Source organism: Equus asinus, chromosome 21, assembly GCF_041296235.1.
Source record: "Equus asinus isolate D_3611 breed Donkey chromosome 21, EquAss-T2T_v2, whole genome shotgun sequence".
NCBI classification, from domain to species: Eukaryota; Metazoa; Chordata; class Mammalia; order Perissodactyla; family Equidae; genus Equus; species Equus asinus.
Genome location: NC_091810.1, coordinates 44,846,849 through 44,872,444, shown reverse-complemented (window position 1 = coordinate 44,872,444; position 25,596 = coordinate 44,846,849). Strand labels below are relative to the sequence as shown.

The window sequence follows — 25,596 nt, the reverse complement described above, 5'->3', positions numbered from 1 at the left end:
ATAATTTAGTTTTAGTCATTGTTTATAAGAATCTCTGAAGCATCCTTTTGAAGACAATTTAGCGAACTTGTAGTATTTCAGGGCCTGGCTATAGAATATAGCCCTTTAGATTTGTAAGTTCTGAGTACAGCAACTTGGAAAATGCAAGGAGGTAATAGTAGCTGCTTAGCTGGCCGGGCCGGTGGATTCCACAGTGATTCTCCTTCTCTTCCTGTCTAAATCCAGTCATTTCCTTCCCTGCCAGAGCCCGTCCCTCTCCAGAGTTTCACCTTCCTCACTCTGCTTCTCTTCTAAAGGGCCTTGGGAATAAAATGTCATTGTTTTCCACTCTTCAAAGTAGCAGCTGCCATCAAAATGTTAGGTTCCAGTCATCTGTGCCCATATAAACATTGGCTTCATGTTGCGTCAGTTATGGGTTTTTAGACCACGTAACATCGGTGAGCAAGTATTCTTCTATGGTCATTAATTAAATCATTGTTTATAGTCTCAGATAGTTATAATATGGAGGCAGCATAACATTTTTCATCTCAAGTAACATGAGGTCCAGAAGGGCCCCCCCTTGCATATTTTCATCGTGACTCAGCCATGTTCTTCAGTGAAATGAAGCATTAGCATTCGGCGACCAGAGCAGACCCAGGGAGCCCAAGGAGAAGCCTGTTGGCTGACTGGCCAGAGAGACCCTGGGGAGGAGCAGAAGTTGTCAGGGCCAGCACCTCGTCACCAGATCAGTGCTCAAGGACCCACTGTTAATGCAGAACTTCTTGCTTGGAAGTCTGGTAGTCATGGAGACAGTTCTCAGCCAGTGGTCCTCAGACACTGTCCTCTGGAAGTGGATGACTGGGGACATTCATGCTCCTTACAGGAGTTCTCTGCCTCCTCCAATCCCTAGCAAAATCCAGAGAAGCCTGGAGCTCAATGGTTTGTTTCACTTTATGCATAACTAGATCTTATCTTGCGGGAACCAGCCTTAATGAGGCAAAGCAGCAAACCATTTTAAATACATTAAAATAATCATTGCTACTGTAGAATGGCTTACGGAATATAAAGTTCTGCATTCACACTATTGGATAAACAAGTGAACTGGGAAAACTGAAAAGAGGGACTAGCCCAGATATTCCATAAAGCCGTGATGACCTTCTCTGATGTTCAGTGTGCCAAGATTTTAAATAAGCACTGCCTGATTCTCCTTCAAAAATCATGGTGAATGGAGTGTTTTCCAGCTGTGCAAATAAAGAAAGGCCTCTTTGTTTGGGTTCTCAACCAATCAGTCATCGTTAGGTTGAATGGAAATGCCACATGACTCTCTTGGTTGTCTGCTCAGCTTGTCCCTTTTTGGAAGGGTTAATGGTCATTCTCTCCTTATTTGAAAGAGAACTGATGGCCTGAGCCCTCCTTGGACATTCAGACCCACAGCATTTTTTCGTTAAAAAATTCTTAACCTCACTCTACCTTTCCAAGTGTCATGTCTCCTAAAAGATATCTTCAAATTTGTGAGGCCAAAATGATTGTAAGTGGAGGTAGAGGAAATGTGGCAAATAAAACTTTTTGCTATTTTGGAACAGGTGGAAGAAAACAAAAATGGCAATTATTCAGATAACTTGGTGTAATTCTGTTTTTTGTACCCTTTGACCAATGTCTCCCCAATTCCCCTACCCTCTAATGCCTGGTAATCACCATTCTACTCTCTGTTTCCGTGAGTTTGGCTTTTTTAGATTCCATATAGATTCCATATACAAGTGAGATCAGACAGTATTTGTCTTTGTCTGACTTACTTCACTTAAGCATGATACCCTCAAGGTCCATCTACGTTGTCACAAATGTCAGGATTTCCTTCTTTCTCATAGCTGAATAATACTCCATTGTGTATATATACCACATCTTCTTTATCCATTCATCCATAGATGGACATTTAAGTTGTGTACATTCTTGATGTACATTCCATAGAACATGAGAATTTGAGTGGGAAGGGTAATGGTGATGAAGATGAAGATGGTGCTGCTGTTGTTAATAGCAAGTGAGTATGACAAACTAAGTGCCAGGTAGAGTGCAAGTATTTTTGTGTATTATCTCTTTTGACTCTCATTAAAGCTCTATGAGGTTCTTGAGAGAGAATCTGACACTCAGAGAGACTAGTACCTTGCTCCCGGTTACCAGCTAGCAGTGGTTGATCTGGGATTCAGGCCCAGCTGATTGGGAGCCCAAGCCTAACCCTTCACCATGATGTGAAGTTGCTTCTCTTTGGGGAGAAGAAAATCATGTTTCATAGAGGACTCTTGCATGTTTCCCATAATTTGAAAGAATTCAGGAAAAGGAAACTAGAGGTTCAGAAAGGACTTTAACATGCCACAGCTAATAAAGACTGGGCTGGGATTTATACCCAGCCTCTATGTTCCAGAAGTGGTCCTGCCTCAGCTTTTGTGGGCATGTAGTCCACTTCCTGACATTTTACAAATGGGAACATGGCTGTCAGGGCCCGACAGACTCTTGCTGGTTCTTTGTGAAGCTCTGAGGAGATGTGAGTTAGAAAGCTGTTTGTAAATTGTACATATTCTACAGAAATAAGTGCTTTTTAAGTAGTATGTGATGGGTAAGAGGAAGATGAAACAGAATAGTGTGAGGGTCTTCTGAGAACACTGTTGTTCCTTAACAGAATGCAAACAAGGTCACACCATCAACTTTACTGCCCACCTCGTTGTACTGAGAAGACTGAAATCTGAACACTGGCTTTGTTTTCAGCTTGTCTTACTTAAGAGGGGAAAAGGGTCTTTCAAAAGACTCAACAGGAGCAGCGCCCATCACACCAAAGGCCGAACGAGGACCTCAGCATGTGAAGTAGACAGCCAGGGTCTCCCACTGAGGAGCAGACTCCCGGGACCCTCAGCTCTAGTGTCATTGCAAAGTGGAGTATTGAATGATGCACCGATGGAGCAGCTCATGCAGGGGCACCTTGTAGACAAGGGACTGTTAAGAAATATGAAATAAGGATGGTAAAATTTCAGAAAAACTAAGCACCAGGCTGCATGTGGTTTATCACACTGAGAAGTTGTAACCCAGGGTTCACAGAAGGCTCTGCAAGGGAATAAGGTAAATAAATTGATGTTACATAGAAAAATGAGCAGACCATTTGTAATAGGTGGCTAATTTCAGCATTAATTACTCCTTGGTAATTACCGAATGATTGCTGATTCTGTTTTTGTACATGATATATGAAGTCCAAAAAGGCACATTAAAGAAGAGAATAAACATTCAAGAGCTAGAATTTAAAAGAAATAAAAAGGAGAGGGGTGAGGAGGAGGGAAAGTGGCCAGTTCAGAGAATACAGAGGGAAAACCCGGGAAGTGTCTATGGTTACAGCCAAAGCATCCAGCCCTCAGCGACTTCCTGTTATCCATCAAAAGGTACATTTGTTAACTAAAACTTAAATGAAAACATTTAAAAACAAAAAAGAGTCTTTCAGAAAGGCTTTAGGTTTTAATGGGTTGGGGTTAGATGATCAAATTTGAGTTAAGCTTTGCAGTATACGTTCTTAATATTATTTTTGTAATTTCAGCTTTTCTTACCTTTTAGATATCTGCATCCCTGGGGTATATATTGAAATATAAGTTAGAATTTTGTCCTTGGTTTTGAGTAGACCTTTGGTGCTAATTATTGAGCATTTGCCGTGAACCTCAGAGGACAACCGTATATTTCCCCAACCCATCCTCGACCTTTCCCAGCCACAGGATCAAGCAGCCTAGTAGAGGCGCCCTCCTGGAGGAGGACCTCCAAGCCACTCTGCTGTCCTTTCCCAATACAGAAAGAGGCAGTGTCTTCAGTGGTTAAGAGCAAAGGTTTTAGAATCAGATGAACTGGGTTCGAATTGATCGGGGACAAATTACTGAGCTCTGTTTGTGTTTCCTCCCTACACAGTGTGCCTGCTAGTGGGGCTGTCTGTTGCCCAGGTGCAGAGAGGCAAGGTGAATCACAGTGAGGCCGCTCTGCATTACCAATGGCTCCCGTGGACCCGGGAGTACTGCTCTGGATGAGAGGGCACCGGCTTTTATAACATTTTGTGGAGCTAGTATTTCAGTGAAAGAGAACATAGTAAACAAGCAAGTCAGAATTCAGTGCCAGAGGAATCGTCTAAAGAAAGGGAAGCCAGGGTAAAGTGAGAGGAAATGAGTTTAGACAACTGAACCCTGAATGATAAACAGGAACCAGCCATGGAGAAACTGGATAAAAGGTGTGCCAGGCAGAGGATACAGCAAGTGCAAACGCCTGAGGGGGAGAATGAGCTCCGTGTGTGAGAGAAAGAGAAAGGCCAGTGAGCTGAAACAACTAGCAAAGGTGGGGGAATGGGGGTCATCCAGGTAGGCGGGGGGCTAGTTGAGTCTTGGAGGTAAGTGTAGGAAATCTGGATTGTATTCTAACTCTAAATAGAAGCTGTTTGGGAGATTTTAAGCAGGGAGATGATGCTGTGCTTCATACTTTTAGCTGATCCCTCTGACCGCTCTGAGGAGCCTGGACAATGAACAGGGGGCTTTGTGGGGAGGCTGTTTCTGGACTCTGGGTGATACACAGTGGAGTCTTGGAGTAGGCTGGCAGCAGTAGAGATGGGGGACTGCATTTTAGATATATTTTAGAGGTAGGGCCAGAAGAACATGCTGGTGGACTAGCTATGGGGTGGGTCAAGGAAATGATGGCTATCAAGGTTAATTCTTAGGTTTTTGGCCTAATTGGGCAGTGGCGCCATGTGCTGAGATGGGGAAGACCCACGGGGGGAGGAACAGGTTTGGCGAGGGCAACCAGGAGTTGGCCCTGGATGAGTTCTGTCTGAGAATCCTGTTAGTCGTCCCTGTGGAGGTGTCAGGTGTACAGTTGGCTGTGGGTCTGTGGCTCTGGGGAGAAGCCAGCTTTTTATAGCTTTTCAGAGTTTTGACTAGGATAAGCAAGGCCAAGTGAGGATGATTTCTCAGCTCAGTCCCCTTCCAAACGCGTGATTGTTTTTCCTTCCCACCCCCTCTCTATGCCGATGATCTGTCTCCTTCATCCTCTTCCTTACATCCATTCCTTTTCTTCTCTTGGCCCTATTTTGGGAAACCCAAATCAGGGATTTTTACGTTGCCTCTGAGGATTAGGATGGACATAAAGACAACCAAGAAAAAGACCTCCTAAGAGATGCTGTCTTTACTGCACATTTGGCACAGGAACCCAAATTAGGAATTGTTCTACACTGCAAATTGCTCACCCATGGACCCTGACCATCCAGAACTGTGAAGCTCTCTCCTCCTCTTATCAACATGGCAACACCTCTCTTAGCTTGTCATCCGTGTCTTGTTTGTCTCTCTAAGACCCTTCCCTCAGAGCCCAAGGTTTGCCTATTAGAGAAGAGATGAAATGTTTTCTTTCGTATTCAAACACTGATTACAGCACTGTGCACGGAGAGATGGTAACTGTGGACACTCCCTGTCATCCAGCAGTTCTCTTCAAAACTTGTCTTTCCTGCATGCCTCCAAGAGGGGCCACCTGAGAGCCTTTCAAGAGCAGTGTCCCAGCTGAATCTCCCTCACTGTGGTGCCTGACCTCTGAGAGAGTGCCAAGGTGCAATGGGCCCTCTCCAGGGACTCAAGCTAGAGCAGGCGCTCATAAGACTCGTGCCTTGGGGCCCTGTTTCCCCAGGGATGGGCAAGGTTCTGGCCCTGCTGGGGAGGGTGGGGTGGGCAGGAGTGACAACGCATGTTAATTAGCACTGTACAGAGCTGTCATCAGGAAGCCAGAAGCCACATGGTCCCAACCTGGTTTGGGGTTGGTACACCAAATTCAAACCAGCTGGCCTTTGTTTGGAAATGCCCTGGGAGAATCCAGGCCCTCTCTGGACAACAGAAGGGCTGGCATTTCCTCATCCTGAGCCCTGTCTTAGACATGAAGAGGTTCTATAAACACTGTAGCAAGTGCTGTGACAGATCTGGCTTCAGAAGCACACATACCCTCTCTGATTTCTTTGGCAAGTAGGAGCTGGCATGAATTTGTAAGGGTCCTTATTTAGAAGCATGGGGAGGAAACATGAATCTGTGTCCATCTAGTGTCCCCCTGCTTAAAATCCTTCCATGACTACCTGCCTGCAGGATAAAGTCTGAACTTCTTCCCGAGTCCTATGTGACAGCCCCATGCTCATTCCTCTGATCTTACAGCGCCTGACTTCCTCCTCTCTGCCCCAGCTCCTTCCTCCAGCCATTCTGAACTATTTTCAGTTCCTAGAAGGGGCCTGACTCTGACCTTGGCCCTTTACTTACACTCCTGGCTTTGCTGGACACACTCTTTAACCCCTCTTCTTCCAGCAAACTGGCCCTCATCCTTCCGGGTCCGGTGATGCTGACCCTTCTTCCAAGTGGCCAAGTGATGCGCTGCCCCTGCTGTGCACTTTGTCTGACTGTTGATTGTGCTATTTTGGAATTGTCTGTTTACTCAGACCTCCCAGGCCCCAGAAGCCAGGGGTTGTGTTCATCTTGCTAATCCCTGCTTCTCCTGTGCTCGGCACCAAGAAAGCCCTCCATCAACGTTTGAAGGAAGGGCCCCCTCCTAGGGATCCAGGCCTGTGCTCAGTTCACCCTTTCCCTTCCAACATCTCCTAACCCACAGCAAAGCCAACAGGACCCCAAGCTGAGGAAGAACATAGCAGTGCCCTGAACTTGACATCAAAATGGCATCCCCATCCACAAGATGGTGGTGGTTTAGAACTATTTCTGTTACTTGGAAATGGTTTCTACCCAGCATATTCATAGGCAGGTCTGGTAACCACATAAGGGTATGAGCTGGAGTTTCAGCCTCAAACATACAAAAGTCAAAATTCTTCAGAAGCAAAAGGCACAGATTAAGAGACTCATAAGCCTAGGTTCACCTTCTGTGTTTGCCACTTGATACCTGTGAGAACATGGGCGAAACCCATGTTCTCAGTCAGCCTCAGTCATCTTGTCTTTACAGTGGACGTTGTTATCCCCGTTTCATCATGTTGTCAAGAATAAATGAGACAAAGCTTATCAAGTGGTTAGCAAATTTTGTGTGTCTTAGTAAGCACTCAAAAACTAATCATAACTATTACTATAGTTATAAAAAGGGGATAGCCTTTAAATTTTGTGGTCTATAGTCTGCCCATTGGGAATAAATTCACTCAAGTGAAAAAAAAATGTTACAGAATGGCATGTAGAGAGCACTCCCTTTTCTGCGAGGGAAGATACTTATTTGTATGCATATGTGTAGAACAAGGTCTGGGAAGACACTCTCCAGTGTTAGCAGGGTTTCCTCTGGGAGGTGAGTGTATGGTTGATCTTAGTTTTCCTCCCTTTGCTTGACTGTATTTTCTAACATGAACACATTACTTGTGAAGTGGGTGATGGTAGAGAGGATATATAATGCCTAAAAAGGAAAAGAAAAGAAAGAAAATTTCTAGAGGCCAAGAACGCATCGCATATGCATGCCCCTTAGTTGCAGGTCTTCTGTCTTTTACTAAACTTAGTTCTCCCTTGGCAGGATTTTTCACCCAGATCTCCACCTTGGCTGATGTGCAGGAAAATGTCATGGAATACCTCCACGTGCTCAGCCGGCCCAAAGTCATTGACCAAGAGCACGACGTGGTGTGGACAGAAGCTTACATTGACAGCACTGTGAGTCTATAGGGCCCTGGGGGAGAGCCTGAGGGTGTACCTTCATCTGGGGATGTGAGACGGCAGTTGTATCACTTTTCCTTAATTGTGGGGTTCAATAACATTTTCCTTTGTTGTACAGCTTGCATTGGTCCCCTTGGTAAGCAAGGTTGGTAAAAAATCCTGATATCAGAGGGGCCAGCCTGGTGACGTCATGGTTAAGTCTGCATACTCTGCTTCAGCGGCCTGGGGTTGGCAGGTTCGGATCCTGGGTGCAGAAGTACACACCGCTCATCAAGTCATGCTGTGGCAGCATCCCACATACAAAATAGGGGAAGATTGGCACAGGTGTTAGCTCAGAGCCACTCTTCCTCAGCAAAAAGAGGAAGATTGGCAACAGATGTTAGCTCAGGGCCACTCTTCCTCACCAAAAAAATTAAAAAAAATTTTAAATCGTAATATCAGAGAATGTAAGCGGCACTTCTGGAAGGTGTCTGGTCAGCACAAGAAAACTCACTTTTTGCTTGTCTTCTCTAGTTACTTTTTTTTCCTTCCCACATGTGTACAAATTCTGTCAGCGTAGCCATGATTATAGGCATGTTGGATTCAGTCCTCGACGTCTGAGAGGCTCAGGCCTGGTGATGAATCTTTGGGTCTCAACTTGAGAAGGTGACGAGCTCAGTTTCAGCAGTGAATTCGAGTCACTGCCACATTTGCATTTTCTTCCCATGACAAGTGAGCTGCATTTTCTTCCCATGACAAGTGAGAGTATGCTTCAATGGTGGTCACATAGGCACTGGATTGGTGTTGGAACTCTCGCCGTGGGCTCATTCTAAAGCTGAATTCCAAGCAAAAGATTCTGATGCTGAATTAGCTTAAAAGGAGGGGCTTTGCCAGTCATCAAGTAATGGCTCAATGCCGGGTTTCTTGTGTAATTTCAGCGTGATTTTTCATAGTGATAATGAGCCTGATGGGAGTGGCATTTTTCATTTATTGATTGTAAATGTTCTCACAGGACCTCCTTCCCGTCGTTTTTGTTGGGATTAACATCACATTAATCACTGTAACCCAGACCCAGCTGTCCTCTAAAGTGATCTCAATGGCTGCTGTGAGCTGCCTTTTCTCTCCCTGGGCTCTCCTATTTCTGCTGCATTTCTGGCAACTGCAGGGCAGGAATAGCATATGGGAACCCATCTAGGGGGACACCACAGCAGTCTCGCCCCCTCGGCCTCGAAGTACACAGTGGAACCATAGAAATATGAGCTGGTCAAGGAGAGGTACCCTTTCCCCGGGAGAAATCGCTCTGAATAGAGATGTGTGTTAAGCTGAAAAAAAAACCCTCTCTGGTTGCCTGAGAGACCTTGGGCTTTTATCACTTTCAGAGTCTGAGCCCAGTTTGGTTTAGAATCATAGAAACCAAATAATTAAGCCACCTCGTTTATATTGGCGCCATACGAACAGTAACAACAACAGTAGCAGCAACAGTGATGGTTTCATCTCTTCTTCTTACGCGTGGTTGGGTAAGGCAGAAAACTCAGGCACGAAGAGGAGGAGTGTGGCTAGCCAGGATTGATGTGATCAAGTCACCCAGTGGTTTGTGTACAAACCCTCAACAGCCAGTTTGATCAGTTATTTTGTTTATTTCATGAATTTAAAAAATAAAGAGCAGACTCTTTATGATTAAAATATTGTGGTACCAGCACCTGGATAGACAGAGTGATCAGTAGACCAGAAGGTCCAAAATAAAGACCCAACTACATATGGAAATTTAGTATATGATAAAGGTGACATCTCAGATCAGTAGGGCGAGAATGAGCTTTGTAATAAATGCTTTTGAGAAAACTAGGTAGCCATTTAGAAAAAGATAAAATTAGTTCTATTCTTCATATCCTACTCAAGAAAGAAATCCAAGTGGATCAGAGATCTAAACTGTGAAAAACAAAACTGTACAAGTCATTAGAACGAAACCTGGGTGAACTCCTCGATGATCTGGTTTTCTAACCATGACTCCAAAATCCAGATGCAGAAAAAAAGAGCAAGTAAGTTTGACTACTTAAAATAAAAACAGAACAAAACAAAAACCAACTTTCGAAAGTCGAAAACCACTATAAGCAAAGTCAAAGGCAAATGGTAAAATGGAAGGAAAATTTGCAACATATAGCACACATAAAGAACTAATAATCCTAAGAGATAAAGAACTTTTAAAAGTTGAGGGGGAAACCCCAGGATTCCTATAGAAAAAATAGAGCAAAAGACATGAGTAGACAATTCATAAAAAAATAATAAAAATGGCTTTTCAACAAATGAAAGATGTACAACTTCACTCATAGTAAGAAAAATGCAAATTACACTGTAGAGAGATGTCATTTCTCCCCTATCAGTGTGGCAAAAATTAAAAGCTTAACTGTAACTCTGTTGGTGAGGCTGTGGGAGAAGGGACACTCCTACACTGCTTATGGGAGGACAGGATGGAACAATCTCTATGAAGGGGAATTTGCATTTACCCTTTGACCCAGCAATCCCACTTCTAGGAATTAACCCTGAAGATGAACCTCCAGCAATACAAAAATACATACTCATAAGTTTGTTCATTGCAGAATTGCTGGTAATTTCAAAATATTAAAAGTCACCTAAACACCCAAACAAGAGATCGATTGGATAAACTATGGTATTTACACATAATGAAGTCTTAATGTTAAAAACAAGAACGAGGATGATTTCTATTGGCTTATATGTAATGATTTCCAGGATATAGTGCTAAGTAAAATGAGAAAAATACTAGAGTATAAATAATGTGTAGTCTTACCTTTTGTGTAAGAAAGAAGAGGAAATAAGACGATATACATATATCTGCTTATTTTTACAAAAAAAAAACCCAGAAAGGTTAAATCAGAAACCAATAAAATTGATTACCTACAGGAAGTAGGAAAGAACTCAGAAGAGAAGAGATAGCGGAGGGAGCGAGATATCTCTGAGTATACCTTTTTGCGTAGTTTTGACTCTTGAAAACAAGTTGATATTTTACATGTTCAAAAATTAAAATAAAATCAACAAGAATGAAGGTGAAACTAATAATGAATGCAAACATAACCAGATGAATCCAACCACATTTCAAATGAAAAAAAAAAAAAACACTATCCAGAAAGGAAAGGAACAAAAGTAACCTTTTGAATATAGTAGTTACACACAACGTTAAATTTTGAACAAGGTACTTTGACACCCTCAGTCTAGGGGAGAAAAAGAACTGCAAATGAATTTTAAACTTGTTTTAGTGTCATTGGTAGTAACATGGGTCTAGCAATTCTGAATCTATTTTGTGAGTATCTAGGATTGAGCAAAGGTGTAAATAGGAAAGACAAGACACCTGGGGAATGAGACTGCATGGAAGGTATCAGAATGAAACCCGTTCTCTGTCCATTGAAAGGGCCTAGAAGCAGCGGCACCCCCGTAGCAATGAGCACATCTGGAACCCAGGTCCTAGCTTCTGAAAACCAAGATTCCTTAGAGAAATTGCTAATTCCAGGGTTGGGGCAGGGAAGGTACCCCACCCCCTAAAAAAGCCTAGAATATTTTGTGCCAAAAGCTAAGGAAGTGCTAAAACAGCAATGAGGTCATGTCAAAAGGACACAGGAGTCAGCATGAAGGGGCTCTCACGAGTCAGCTCTGGGACAATTTGAACTTCAAAATAAAAAACAACAGTAATGGATTATAACCCTTTGAATAAAACAGATATCCATGTGTCCTTACTGAGAGTAAATTGATAAACAAATCTCAAAGGGATGACCTAAACAGATAATGAAATGGGTGGGGAGGAGTATAGTGTACAATGGAATGCTGACTGGTAAGTGTGGAGGGAGTCATGGAGATGGAAAATCACCATTTTGTAGCCATTTTAGTAAAGACTGGTTAGGGCAAAGGTCATCAGTGGATGCTAAATCGGGGGGGGCAATTTTGATGATGAGCAGGATATTTTGATGGTCTCAAAGAGCTTCCCTAGGTATTTTTGACTACCTGTGAGAGAAAAAAATAGTATCTATACGGTGAGAGAATCCAGACAGAATCTTGAGTGGATCATTAAAATTAGTGTCACCAGTGAGAATCAGATGGACATCGTGTGCCTTTGGAGTAGGACACACCATACTTAGGAAATATTCTACACAGCAATACGTAACCCTGAAGGTGATGGCAAGGAAGAGAATAAAGCTTTATGTTAATGTGATGTCTTGCTTTAGATGACGTTAATCACTTAAATCAATTGTTTTAGATTTAGTAGTTACACACCTACATGCATATATATGTTTGTGTAGAGGGGGCAGTTAAGAGAGAGGGAGAACCCATTGCTACTCTACCTTTTCCACTAAAGACCTTTTGACAGCAGAGGCAGAGTAGATGGTCTGGGAGCACCTCTGGGCTTGTAGCTGCAGAGGAAATATCTTTGAAGTCTTGTGCTTTATCTTAAATAGTTACGTGAAATTTGCATTCTGTGCCATGATCATCTTTACTTACTTGAAAATAAAATAAGTGGCTCTAAGTGGCTCCATATTGAGTAAAATAGTATGCCAAGATGACAGAGATCATTTATTCCACCTCTTCAAGAACCCTTTGAGGTACATGAATCTAAACCACCAGGATATGCTTGTCTCTGAAACGATAGGTCAGCATTAACTCCATGCTTTCCAAGCTTCTCTTCTATCTTTGCAAGTTGCCCTGATAAATAAATCCCCTAGTAGAATGTTCTGAGGGTTCTTTCTCATCTTGGTGGTGCTGAGAAACCTGTTGGGCTGATGAGGACACCAGGGATTCTGTCTTCCTCTGTGCTAGCCCTGTTAGAGGACAAGGCAGCTGCTGCTCCAACAGGTGTCTCTTTGGCCAGGAAGCAACAGTCTCTTCAAACTCCTCATCCTGGCCTGGATTCTGCTAGGGCAAGGACAAAAGCCCCCTGTCATTTATATGGGGTCAAAGTAGGATTCACGTGCTGAACTCATCTGAAGAGTCTAAATTCTAAATGAGCCCACCAACTTTGGAACCACTCAGAAGATTAAGGGTTGGGGGGCTGCGGAGGTCAGCAACTGCAAGCTTGAGACTGTCCTGACACATCCAAAATAGTCCTAAGCCAGCATTGCCCTAATGTGTCCCAGCTTGCAATAATGAAAGAGACCAAACTCGGGAGTACTTGGCACTGAGACTGGTGATCCCATTTCAATAGTCTGATGTCCTGGTGGGGTTGGCAGCTCTGGAATTTTCTCGACATTTGAATATATTTATAATCTACCTTAGTTTATTAGCTAAGAGCATTGAATTTAGAGTTAGACTAGTCTATGCCATACTAGCCATGTGATCTTAAGTGAGTTACTTACTTAGCTTCTTTGAGTGTTGTTTTTCTCATTTACAACATGGGAATAAAACCTTCCTTCAAGCGTTGACTCCAAGGACTAAATGTCTGTTCATGGTGAGAATGCAATAAATACTACCTCTCACATTTCCCAACCTCAGGAAACCTGGTGTGAATTTTTCTCCTTGGCTGTGGGAAGTTTTAAAACATACTCCCCTTTCTTCGAGCCAGGTCTCACATGGTAACTACAATATGGCTTGTACCGTTTTGATAATAGTATTTGGTACTTAAGTTTGATGAGTACTTTGAAAGCACTGTTTTCTAGAGATACACTTTAATCCTTTGGAATTGATTTTGCTGTAATTACGTGTTACGAGCTGTGTGTTAATATCTGGCGTTGGTGCCTAGGGTCAGTGTTCCCAAAGAAGACTGGTGGTTGTGTTGCACTAGCCAGGCAGAGCCCCCCAACAGCCTTAGTAGGGTAACCAGTGACTGATTGCCCAAGGAAAGGGAAATATGGTAGAAACCCTGACTGCTATTTAACCGACTCAATGCCCTCTCTTTGCTGTAGAACAGATTGTGCCTGTTGCCCACAGCACATTGGACGTTTGGTCTAGAAGGCCATGCTGGTGCAAGAAGCATTCACATAGCTGTTCCCCTAGTTGAGCTGCAAACTAACTAGAAGTCAATTGTCTTCCTTCCCAAACCTGTTGATGCCAGTTGTAATTTTATCATAATTGTAGAAGTTAATTAAATATCATTTAAACCACTGAATTATGAGTGTAAAAGCAAAGTTATTAATTCTGTGAATATGTAAATGAATGCCTTGGAAAGACTCTAAAGAAAGTTACTGAAAAATTACCAGTGTGTTAAGTAGGAGCAAAGCAGCATACAGAGGAAATTGCTACTCACTTTTTCTTTATTTCTTTCTATAAGGTAGATTCCCTTGATTCGTGTTTCATCTGAGGTTGATGTGGTAGATCTGTAGCTGTGTTAGTGTCTGCTTCCTGTCTTACTGCCTTATTGTAGCCTCTGGAACTGTGTGCTCCATGAAGGAGAACGACCTTCCCAGACACAGAGAGAGGGCCAACAGTTGGTGTGTGAGTAGTGTGATTGCCAGCTAGAGCTACCAACATACTCTTGTGATGTGGGTCAGCATTGCCAAGATAGCTGTGTTAGTTTTTATTGCCATATAACAAATTACCACAAACAGCTGCTTAAAGCAACACAAATGTATTTTCTCATGGTTCCTATGGGTCAGGAGTTTGGGTACGGGTTAGCTGGACCCTCAACTCAGGGTCTTACAAGGCTGCAATTAAGTGTTGGCCACACTGCAGTCCTTGTCTGCAGCTCAGGGGCCTCTTCTGAGGTCTTTCAGATTCTTGGCAGAATTCAGTCCCTTGGAATTGTAGAACTGAGGTCCCCGTTTTCTAGCTTGCTGTTGGCTAGGGATTGCACTCAGCTCCTAGAACCCACATTTCTTAGCCACATGGCTGCTATAGGCAGTTCACACAGTGCTGTTTGCTTTTTTTCCAGACCAGCAAGTGTGCATCTCTCTGAAGCTTCACCTTCTTTTGAAGGCTTCTTTGATTAGGTCAGGTCACCCAGGATAGTCTCTGTTTTAGTGAACTCAAAGTCGCTTGATGGTAACCTAATCATGGGAGTGGTATCCCATCATACTCACACTCAAGGGGAGGGGCTTTTAAGGAATGGGTACTTGTGGAGGCAGAAACCTTGGGGGCCATTTTAGAGTCCTGCCTACTGCAACCGTCTCTGTCCATGTGCTGTGGTCTGAGAGGGAAAGATAATACCAGAAGGAAATGCACCCTCTGCCTCCTCCAACAAACTCTCTGTCAAGAGACAATCTCAGGACAGCCATGTCTGCTCTTATCACATTTCTGCATAACACTGACGTCTCGAGGAGCCTGGTTCTCTTCGAGACATTGTAGTCTGAAAGTGGCTTTGATTGCTTTAGGAATCAGAAGACGTGTGACTCTGCTGATTGCTGTCATTTCTACCAAAGACTAAGGAAGTAGGTATTCGTTGATTATCTAGTAAATTTGAACACTTGACCCCACAAGTTTGCTTAATGTGGTCTTAAAAGTCTTCTCTCTCCGTAATTATCTGGTGGTTAAGGCAAAAGGAATTTCTGTTTGCTTGACTCATCAGTTATTATAGCTGAAAACCCAGCAGCAGCAAATGTAATTATATAATGGATTTAATACTTAAATGAATAGCTTAAAATGACCTATATGCTTAGTACTTTCCCTTTTTATTAATTACATATTGATTCATCCAGTTCTGAGTCTGGACAAGCTCAAGATGAAAGTTTGTGAGCAGAGCTGAGTTTGGATTCTTGCACATGAGAGTCAAGAACTGAAAGCCTGATCTGGAATCGAGGCTGACAAAACTCCCCTTTCAGGGCCCATCCTCCCTGCCTATTGCTACCAGTCTGATGAAATACTCTGTTTCCTGCCTGGCTGTTCTGTTCAATTTACTTTCCTGGTGAAGCCCAAATAAATGAATTAATGTTAACAACATTAATTACGTTTAATCTAATAAAATCTCATGTATTAATTGACAAAACAGCAAACACCAGAATTCTAAAATTCAGGGGCTTCCTCATCTGAATACAAGTCCTGCACAGTCATTATCTCTTAGGTGCAGAGCGAAAAATCATTAACGATGGAATTTGTTCCATTTTGTAAGCAAATGACTTGTACTTTCCAGTTGGGTCCTAGTCATCTTGGGAATGTTCCCCAACTAGCTATGCAGGAGAGAAGTGGCATCAGACTGCGGAAGCATCAGCATCCCTGATCAACCCTCCTGGGGAGTTGCACAGGCCGCAGCGACACACAGAAGGGAAGCAAAGAAATCTTTTAGAAACAGCGGGAATGTGACCATTTAAAATAATGAGAATTCATTACCAAGCTCTCCTGCCCCTCCCCTTGCTGGTAATGCAATTCAGTGCACAATTTGTAGGAACTTTCAAACCAATTTAGTTGCATTTGCAAATTGGACATGTATCCCTCCTCCTCACCCCCCACTAAGTCCAACTTGGAGAAAATGCTTTGCATTTGATAAATTGCACCTTTGTTTCAGTTTCTCATCTAGGAATGGCACCTAGGCCATTTAGGAGTCGTTTGGGTGATTGCTTTAAGCTACAACATCTTACGGCCTAGAAGCAATTACTCCGGAGGTTGAAGCCATCATAAGGAAGTTGGCGCTTGGAAACCGAATTTACAGTATTTTCCCAAGACACCGTTGCATATCAAAGAAGTTCAAATCGTCAAAACAAAGAGACACACGAAAAGGAAACATAAACCATCCTGCTGGGTTGTGGAACAGAGAATGCCATCTGCGTTACATGGCATGGAGGAAACTGATTACGTTGGGACCTCTATTTCATAGCAGATGGGTTCATTAAATTTAATAGCCTCCAGAGCCTTTAGAAACCGTGTTAAAAACATGTGGAGCATGCTGTGACACTTCACTTCTGGCCCTGCAGTCATTATAACTCTGGCACAGACTATAAATATTACAGTACTTTATTTCCATTGAAACAGATTACTATTATAATCATTTTTTTGCCAGGAGATGGTGATGTTAAAAATGAGTGCATTCCTGATTCCTGGTACCATTTCTATCATTCAAATTTGATTCTAGATTTGATTCTAGATTTCCCTATTAAATAGTTTTTGTTTTGTTTTGAGCTCAACCTTTTTTTTCTTTGAGTTAGTGTTTTTACTATGAACCAAAGGTAGAAAATTATTCTCTTCATGGAAGAAGTTCTAACACACTGTATGGATGACTAACTAGTAGAAAAGCTTAGTGTTGAAAATTTTTTAAAAATTATATTTCAAGTGTTTTTTTTAGATTTTTAGATTTATTGTTGTTTCTGCTATTATGGTATAATAATTTCCAACTGTCTATAATGAAAGGACAGCCTCTAGAAATAGATATAAGACCTTATAGAAATGGAAAAGACCATTTATCCTGAATAGTTATTTAGCATAATAGATTATTCAGTTTCTTTGTTTACAAGTGACAAAACCCAACTCAAGGTAGCAAAGGTCAAAAAGAGAATTTGTTTACTCTTGAAACCAAGATATCTATGTAGTTCTGTCTTGAGGCATGACTAGATTTAGGGATACCTCCATGTTATTTTGACTTGTTCCTTGACTCTTATTGACTTAATTCCCTGGCAGGCCCTCTCTGCAGGCTGGCAAAGATGGCCTCTATCATCCACTGACTTTCATTATCTTTACAGCCCTTGGTTTTTCCCCTTCTCTTCCAGCGTCTACATCAAGCCTAAGATAGGCCTGTTTGGGTCACAAGCCCATACCGAGAGGTGAGATGGAGCTACAATTGATGGCCTGATTCTCAGAGTGTGGAAGAAACCAGTTCCAGAGGAAACTGATTCTGGAGGACTGAGAAGTAACAGTGTCCTGCATAGAACTTGTTCATAGAACCCAAAACTAATCCATGCCCCAGATCATGTATCCCATCAGTATGGTATTCATTATGATACCATGTTTTAAAGCAATAGAGCCCTTTATCTAGTCAAATGTTTCCATGGACCCTTGATGTATAAAACATAGAAGCACAACTACTCTAGAAGACATTGGGGAGTGGGGGTATGGGGCCCGAGTTGCTCGTCTACCTCCTGAATGCCTAGGGAAGCACTGAAGCACTTTTTGCTCCTCCCTGGCACTGCAGAGCCTAAGTAGTATTCTGAGTAATCGCTGAGCCTCTGAGAATGGCAAAATGGGATTCTCTGCTGTGGATAATTTGCTGTGCACCTAAATTTACAATAAGGTACTCGGTTGGGTCCAGTTAGGAAAGATGGTTAGGGGTATTGGGAGGTTGTGTCTGAGGTTGCATTAGAAAACCAAATTACCTGCACTTTTTTCCACAAAGTCTGCTGTATTTCTTATATTCTCTGGAGACCAGTTCTCTTGGCAGCCCTCACTCATGGGTGAAATATGACCTCCTCCAAGTCCTTCTTTACATGCTGTCCCAGTTCAAACTCAACAGGGATTAACTCAGTGTTAGTGTATCTGAGTTCATTTCTGAGCAAATTGCTTAACTTACTCTAGCCCTTGAGATTGTATGTCTACACCTTACTCAATCAGCTATGGCTGGAGAAGGGTCTTATGATAGAAACAGATCAACCAGGGCTGTGGATAGCAGATTCTGTAAGAAAGAGAGATGGGTAGGAGGAAATGATTAGACTCTGAAGGAATTGGCATTTCTAGCTCTCTGTCTTTCTATATAAGGCTTCTTTAAGTTGCATCCCCATCTGAGCTCTAATATTAACTCTAGGAGCATGTCTTTTTTCCTCTTCTCTGAGCCCTTGGCTTCCTTTTAGTCCCAGTTGCCCCAAGTGCCCCTCTCTGGTCCTCTCCCTTCCTCCCACATCTTGGACCCTGCCTTCCTCCATCCACCATCCTGCTACGTGGGTGGTAGGAACCCCTCTCCCTTGCACCTTCTGAGAGCTGAGGGAGGTATTTTGGCCACTATGGTTAAATCTGTACTGCTTTTTCCCCCTTCACGGCCCAGATATTTGTGCAACTTAGGTTCTCAGAACTGATTCTCATTCTTTGACATGGTTTAAACTAAAATGAACACATTCCTCTTATTACCAGCATGAAGAACAATTGAAATAATCCCAGAGAATCAGCCTGTGGTTTGATATCAGCTGCCAGTTTCTCTTCTCTTGTTGTACACAGGATTTTCTCTATGTAAAGTATTTAATTCTTTTACTGTTATTCCATAAGGATAGCTGTGCCAAATATAAATGTATTGTCTCTGAGGCCACGGCTTGAAGATACCATCGATAAGAATCTTTTACCTGACATGGGCTCTTAAACTACTTCTAGTGAAAGCTGGCAGAGGATCACTCTTGCTGTTAAAATATTATTCCTTCATGGCCTTTCACACCTGCTTATGAGTGATATGGCAACTGGGGGCTCCTTCAGTCTTATTCTGCTGATGACATGCACTGCCATTAGATGTCCAGACCAAGCATGATGCTCAGTGCCAGTTCCTTGGGGGAAATTCTGTCTTGTTCTGATCAAAAAAAGGGAAAAGCAAAGACAATTGGTTATTCAGGCAAAAGGAATGTGTTTTCAAATCAATTTCCATTATGTTTAATCAAAAAATCTGGAACATCAACATCTTTGCTGGTTGATGGAAACAACTATTAAACACTCTTGTAACTGATTTCTCTTCTGAAGTGATCAAATTAAAGTGGCCCAGGATGAAGCAAGAGTGGAGTACTCATCCCACAGTCTGTTTCTCTCTCACTTAGCCCACTGTTCAGGAGCATTTGTTTCCATGTGAAGGATCCTTCCTTTAAGAAGAACAGGATTCAAATTTATAGCTTGTTCATCAGCTGACCTCCCATGGTATTCCAATGGAAGAGACCCATGGGCAGGACTGTCCTCACACCTTACAGGGCAGGGCCATCATAAGATCAAATTGGATGATTTTTTTTCGGTCTGTCTCTGAAAAACATTTCAAAGCCCGGTTTGAAAGGTCTTCACACATGGTTGAGCTATTTTGACTGTCAACCAATAAGTCTAGAGTGGGGCCCTCATGATATGTTTCTAAAGCATTTAACACCATCCTAGAAGTTCTTGTACTATATCAAAAATTCCAGATTTATTTTTTATCTCACTGATCTATAAACTCCTTGAGGAGAGAGATGGTGTCTGATTCACTGTGGTATAGTATCATCAGTACAGGGTTGGGCACACGGTAGGCGCCCAAGAAATACTCAACTGTATGAATCAGACATCTCAAGGTTGGAGAGCGTCTAAAATCTCTACGTTTCATAGCTGTTTTATCAGAATGGCTTCAGCTCCAACATTTCATTCGGCACGTTGCAGACTTGCTCAAGGCTATCTTTGTTATACACATGGTCAGTGGATTCACCCTCACCATGTGACTGGGATTTTTGCTCAGGTACTCAACACCACCAACCCAAGGAAGCATTTACAACATACATCAAGGAGGTCTGAATTCATGTGTCCGTGCTTGGACGAGCTAGGATAATGGAATTCTGACTAGGAAAGATGGTTTAATATCAGCCATGTCCTCATTAAGATAAAATTGGAATTTTTACAAAAGGTTTTGACACTGTCAGAATCATATCTGGTTGTTGGATATGCAATGGGCATTCAGGAAATCCTTAAAAATAACCCCATACATTTGTTTTGCATTTCCTTGCTTTCCGTGTGCTTTTCTGTATATTGCCTCCAAGCGTTTTACCATGGTCAACAGAGCCCCAGCATCACCCACCACTCTCCCTCACTCTCAAAACATCAGCCATACTGGTCACGTTTTTGTTGCTTGAACATTCCCGAACTTTCTGCCTCCTCCGGGCTTTTGAACATGCTTCTCCTTCTGAACTGGAAAGACTGCCCTCTCACTCTCCTCCTTTAGTGGGGGCAAGATTCTTGCCCATTTTCTATGTCTCTGCCAAAATGTCACCCTCATGTGTCCATTGGCCTTCCATCTCAGGTCCCTATTGGTTTCCTTCATAGAAATCATGATCTTTTATAATTATTATCATTATTTCAGTTAAGTGCTTTGATGTTTTTTCCCCTCTTTAAAAAAAAAATGATTTTGAGGGGCTGGCCCTGGGACCTAGTGGTTGAGTTCATGCGCTCCACTTCAGTGACCCAGGCTTTCACCAGTTTGGATCCGAGGCGCAGACATGGCACTGCTCATCAGGCCATGCTGAGGCGGCATCCCACATGCCACCACTAGAGGACCCACAACTAAAATATACGACTATGTACTGGGGGCACTTGGGGAGAAAAAAAGCAGGAAAAAAAAATTTTTTTTGATCTGTCTTCCCAACAGTAATGTAAGAACTGGGGCAAAGTCTATCTGGTATCTCTATGATATGGTAATGTGCTTGGCACATAGTACCACACATTTAATATTAACTCAGAGGAACTAATTGCTTGTTCTTAGTCATGCCCCCAATCTCTTTTTACTACTCACTAGAGTTTGTTTCTCTCACTCTATGCTATGTTTCTCATGAAAAGGTAGAATGAGACACCAAAAATTAGAGAAGAAATAATAAAGCGTATTGGCCACAAAGTGGATGACAATTGTCGTTAATGCCAAGATTTATTGTTGTTAGTGGCATAAAGTGGATTCTGACTCTTAGTGACCCTGTGTACATCAGAGCGGAACCCTACCCAGTCTTGTTGGGCCATCCTCTCATCTTCAGGTACTGTATCAGACAGTGCCCTGCTCCTATTCATAGGGTTTTCATAGCCAGTTTTTTTTCAGAAATCAGTTGCCAGGTCCTTCTTTCTAGTCTGTCTTAGTTTGGAAGCTCTGCTGAAACCTGTCCACCATGGGTGACCCTGCTGGTGTTTGAAATACCAGAGACATAACTTTCAGCATCACAGCAACACACAGCCATCACAGTATGACAACCGACAGACAGTGATGGGTTCCCTGACTGGAAAACGAACCTGGGCCACAGCAGTGAGAGCGCTGAATCTTAACCACTAGACCATCAGGGATGGCCGGTACCAAGATAAAGTTTAAAATATTGTCCCCAAAATGCAACTGTCGTATTTGTCTTTCCTTTTAAAAACTTAGCTGAATGGTTAAGTTCAGGTCCGAAGCAACTGGTTTTTATGAATGCCAACTTCATCTACTCAGTGGCAGTCACTGATTTTAGGTGGAAGAACAGGGAACTTTCAAAAGTGAACCAGATTTCTGCAATGTTCCCTTTCTATGTATGTTGTTAAAAGCAATACGCTGGGAGAAGGGTTGATTGCTTAAGGCACATTGTTTACACTACATTACTTATGTCTGATGGAAAAGTTCCTAACGGTGGTTTTCTTGCTAAAGATATGGTTTATGGATGAAGAGTGGAATGTGATTTTTTTTTTTTTGCTAGGGCATCATCGTAATTTAGGTGGACTTTGAAGAAACTTGATATTGGGAGAGGCCAGGAAAAATATTCAGGTCCATGGAGCTTCTTTAGCATTAGCCCTCAATTCTCCATCAAAATATAAATGCTGTCTGCTTTTAATTACCATCCTTATTCAGGCCAAGTTAATTACTCTGGGCCAGCCTGGAAAGGAAAATTCCCAGAAAGTCTGATATGATAGAATGGTGGTGTGTTTTCTGAAGAAGATGTTGAGAAATACTTAATGAATTAGTCTTTCAATATAACTTTGCAACAGAATGCTAAAGGAATGAGAGGGGGAAAAAATCATAGATTTTTGGCAGCTGTTCACCATCGTAACGCTTGACAATCTGCTTCTTATTTAGCTTTCTGTTATGTAAAAGCATGGAATTCTCAAGTTAAGAAATATTGATCACTGCATGACAGTACGTATGTAACAAAACTGTATTGTGTTGAAAAAGTCCTTCTTTTAAAGTGAGATTACTCACTCTCTTTATTTTGTTATTCAAATGTGTGGGTCTTTTTACATAGAAAATAATGTGGTTTTGTTAAACATAAGTTATTTAAAGGTTAAAATAATCTTAATTTAACTATTAATATTATTAAGACCAGATTTTCAACCAAGTACAACTGAATGCAAACAAGAACAAACTTGGAAAAGAAAATTGGTGGCTGGGAATGCAGAAACGCATTGAGGGCTGTGTCTTGGCCCCAGTGCGTAGATTCACAGCAGCCCTTTGCTATATTGGCAGAACCATACATTTTTGTAAGGTCTGTTGATTTCCCCAGACTTCATGGTATCTAGATCAAGTCTGTCAATTTCCCATTTCTCTGGCCATGATAATCCAACTTTGGGCTGAATTAGGAGCACTCAGAATATATGGACTTCATGGTCTCTTATGCAGCTGGATTTTTCCTTCTCTGCTGTTAGTTGTCAGCAAATAGGAGAGTCTACTCTTTGGCCATTATTGTTCGAGGGACACTTGTGGAACCAGATGATGTATGGTTACCTAATTCATTGCCCAGACAACTATTAAGCTGAGGGTCAGTTCCTATGCTGGGCACTATGATGTCATAGCTTTCATTTTTAGGAAATTCTGTTTAAGTCGCCACAGTGAACAATCCAAGTCAGTAAGGTCATTTCTAGTTATTGGATTATTTTTACTAGCTATCCGTAGCCTCTAACATTTAGCAGTGAGGGCTATAAGTCTGCTGCCTCACAATCTCCTAACCAGGCTATAGTGAAAACAAGTCTTAGACAAATTCTGCCATCCTTGCAAACATTTATTAACAGCATGCACAAAAGCCAACTGTTCTGAAAACTCAAGGACGCCCCAGCTCTCTATCCTTTCTGGTGTTCCGATGGCACTTTGCATCAGAACAGATGCGATATTTGCAGGAGTTAGTTAACCTTCTATTTGGAGTCAGGTGACTGAGAAGCCTGAATCAGCAGCTGGCAAGACTATTTAGCAATCAAGCCGGGGGCACTGTTCCTAAAGATAAAGGCCACTGGGCTCCCAAAGTCCTTATGTGAGTTCACACAGAGAAAGGAGGGTCTCTGCAATCTATGACCCAATCCACATAGAGTAAACACCTCCAGGTTACGAATAAAAAATTATTTCCAATGTCGATTGTGGTAACTGGCAAAACCTCTGGTGTTGACCAGAGATAAATAGCTGTAGCGCATGTTGCCTTTTGCTTAAATACTTGCTGGAATGTGTATTCCTGATTAGGGCAATTGACCACCTCTGAGATATAGATTAAAATTAGCTTACACATTTACATCACGCCATCCATGCTGAAGTATTCCACAGTGAATTACATACCACGTAACGATACTGTATTATATACAGTCAAGGTTTCTTTTTTGTGAAATGGGAATAATAATGGTGCTGATCTTACAGAGTTCAAGATTTAAAAAGATAATATTGCTTAACACCATGTCAGGCACATAGCAAGTACTCTATGAATACTGATCATCATTATCTAGAAATTCAGAATAACATTATTATTTATTGTTCCTTCATAGAGTCTTGTGGAATGAATTCTGCCTTCTGTTTATTTTAAATTTGCCAAATTCTGACACTCTCCGAAAAAAAGGGGGATAGAGTGGGTCATGCCTGTGTGTATTCCTTTCCGAGGAGAAAGGCATCCCTGAGTCACCTTCACTCTTTGCAGCCACTCTCCCTTCTCTGAGTGGAGTGTCCAGCCTGTCCTGCCTGGAAGCTCCAGTCCTTGCTTGGGAATAGGAAAGAGAAAAAATAGTCTACTGTTGCCCCTCACTGTCTCAGAAGTCTTTATGGCTGCATCATTTAGAAACAACTGAGTAAGAAGCAATTACAGTGCTGGAATCTGCAGTGCTCCTAAGCTTGTGCTCTGTCCAGCAGGTAAACCGAGAATCATGGGAGGAAAGGCTGAGCTGTGAAAACTAGTGGTGATCTTCAAAAGCATCCTTCCCAACAGTGCAGCATGTCAGGCCTCCTTTGAGCAGCACAGTAAGAATAACTGGAATGCTAGAGCCACAGTTTGGAGCAGTTAAAATGTACCCTAGACTCTGCGCTGAGTGCTTTTGCATCCCTGTCGAGTGGGTCCTTCTATCTCTGTTCACCAGATGAGGAAGCTGTGGCTTAGGGAGACTGAGGAGTGTGTCCAAGGAGGTGGCATGATTAGTGGAACAAATGGGATTCAGTGCTAGATTGCCTGCCTGGGGCTGAGGCCTGTGCTCTCTGATGGGATGTGGGAAGGTGTCTCACTTCTATGGATGTACTCTGATGAGGGGCAAGCCCAACAAGCTACAGTACAGAGTGCCAAAGTCTTTAAAATGCCTGATGTGAGATTAGAAATGTCCTTCCTGTTCCCACAAGCCTGAGTTACATTACTTCTACGGAATTTTGAAAAACTCCCAGTGCCTGCTTTGAGATATAAAAGGCACGGAAACCTGACTTGTGTTCCCCAGAGCGTTGGCAACACAAGATAGGAAACTTTAAATTTTGCAACATGTATCTCTCACATGGAGAGCTCTCTATGTGCTATATTAAATGACAGAAGGAAAACACAGCTCATAGTGCTTGTAAAAGTAACCGCAGCATTCCTGGGTTTAAATCTTGAGTCATAACAATTCTACTTGATGGGCTTTTAAATATCCTGGAATTTGCATTTTGAATGTGTTATACATCACAAAAGGATTGTGATGGTGTTATCACAGCAAACACTGTAATCACATCCTATAATTTATATAACTCCAACTGCTGTCACCATGTCAAAAATCATGATATGCTATTCCTGATATACACAGCTTCTCTCCTGAAGGAAATTGAAGGTCCTGAATCAAACTCCTGGGGCCATTTTTAATGACTTTGAACGGAAAGTCTGGCCACCTTGATGGGTAGTCAGGCCAGTCAAGCAGTGTGTTAATAAGCAGATCAAAAATTTAGATACACAATTGAACAAGCCAAGGTGTCTTGAAGGTGGGCCGTAACAGAGTGTTTGAACCTTGGGACTCAGGAAGTTGAGTATCTGGGAACCTCTGCATTTCACAGAGCAGCTCGAGCTGTGGCTTATGCTGGAGGCCTTCCGAGATTGTCCATTAACCTTGGGACTGAGAGTTTGTATGTCTCAGAAACCTTGCCTCTCTGAACCTTTGCTCACAGACTGTTTTGGACAGGCTAGGAGGAGAAGCAGCAACATTGTCAGGCATTTCT

The 25,596-nt window shown here is 42.3% G+C and overlaps 1 protein-coding gene across 1 annotated transcript in view; it reads left to right on the top strand.

The window, feature by feature from the left end:
• CACNA2D3 (calcium voltage-gated channel auxiliary subunit alpha2delta 3) overlaps positions 1–25,596 on the top strand; it is an 824,272-nt gene that overhangs the window by 543,289 nt on the left and 255,387 nt on the right. The window contains exon 13 of the mRNA XM_044754812.2: positions 7,507–7,640. Within this exon, the coding sequence (XP_044610747.1) occupies positions 7,507–7,640 (134 nt within the window). The remainder of the gene's footprint in view (positions 1–7,506; positions 7,641–25,596) is intronic.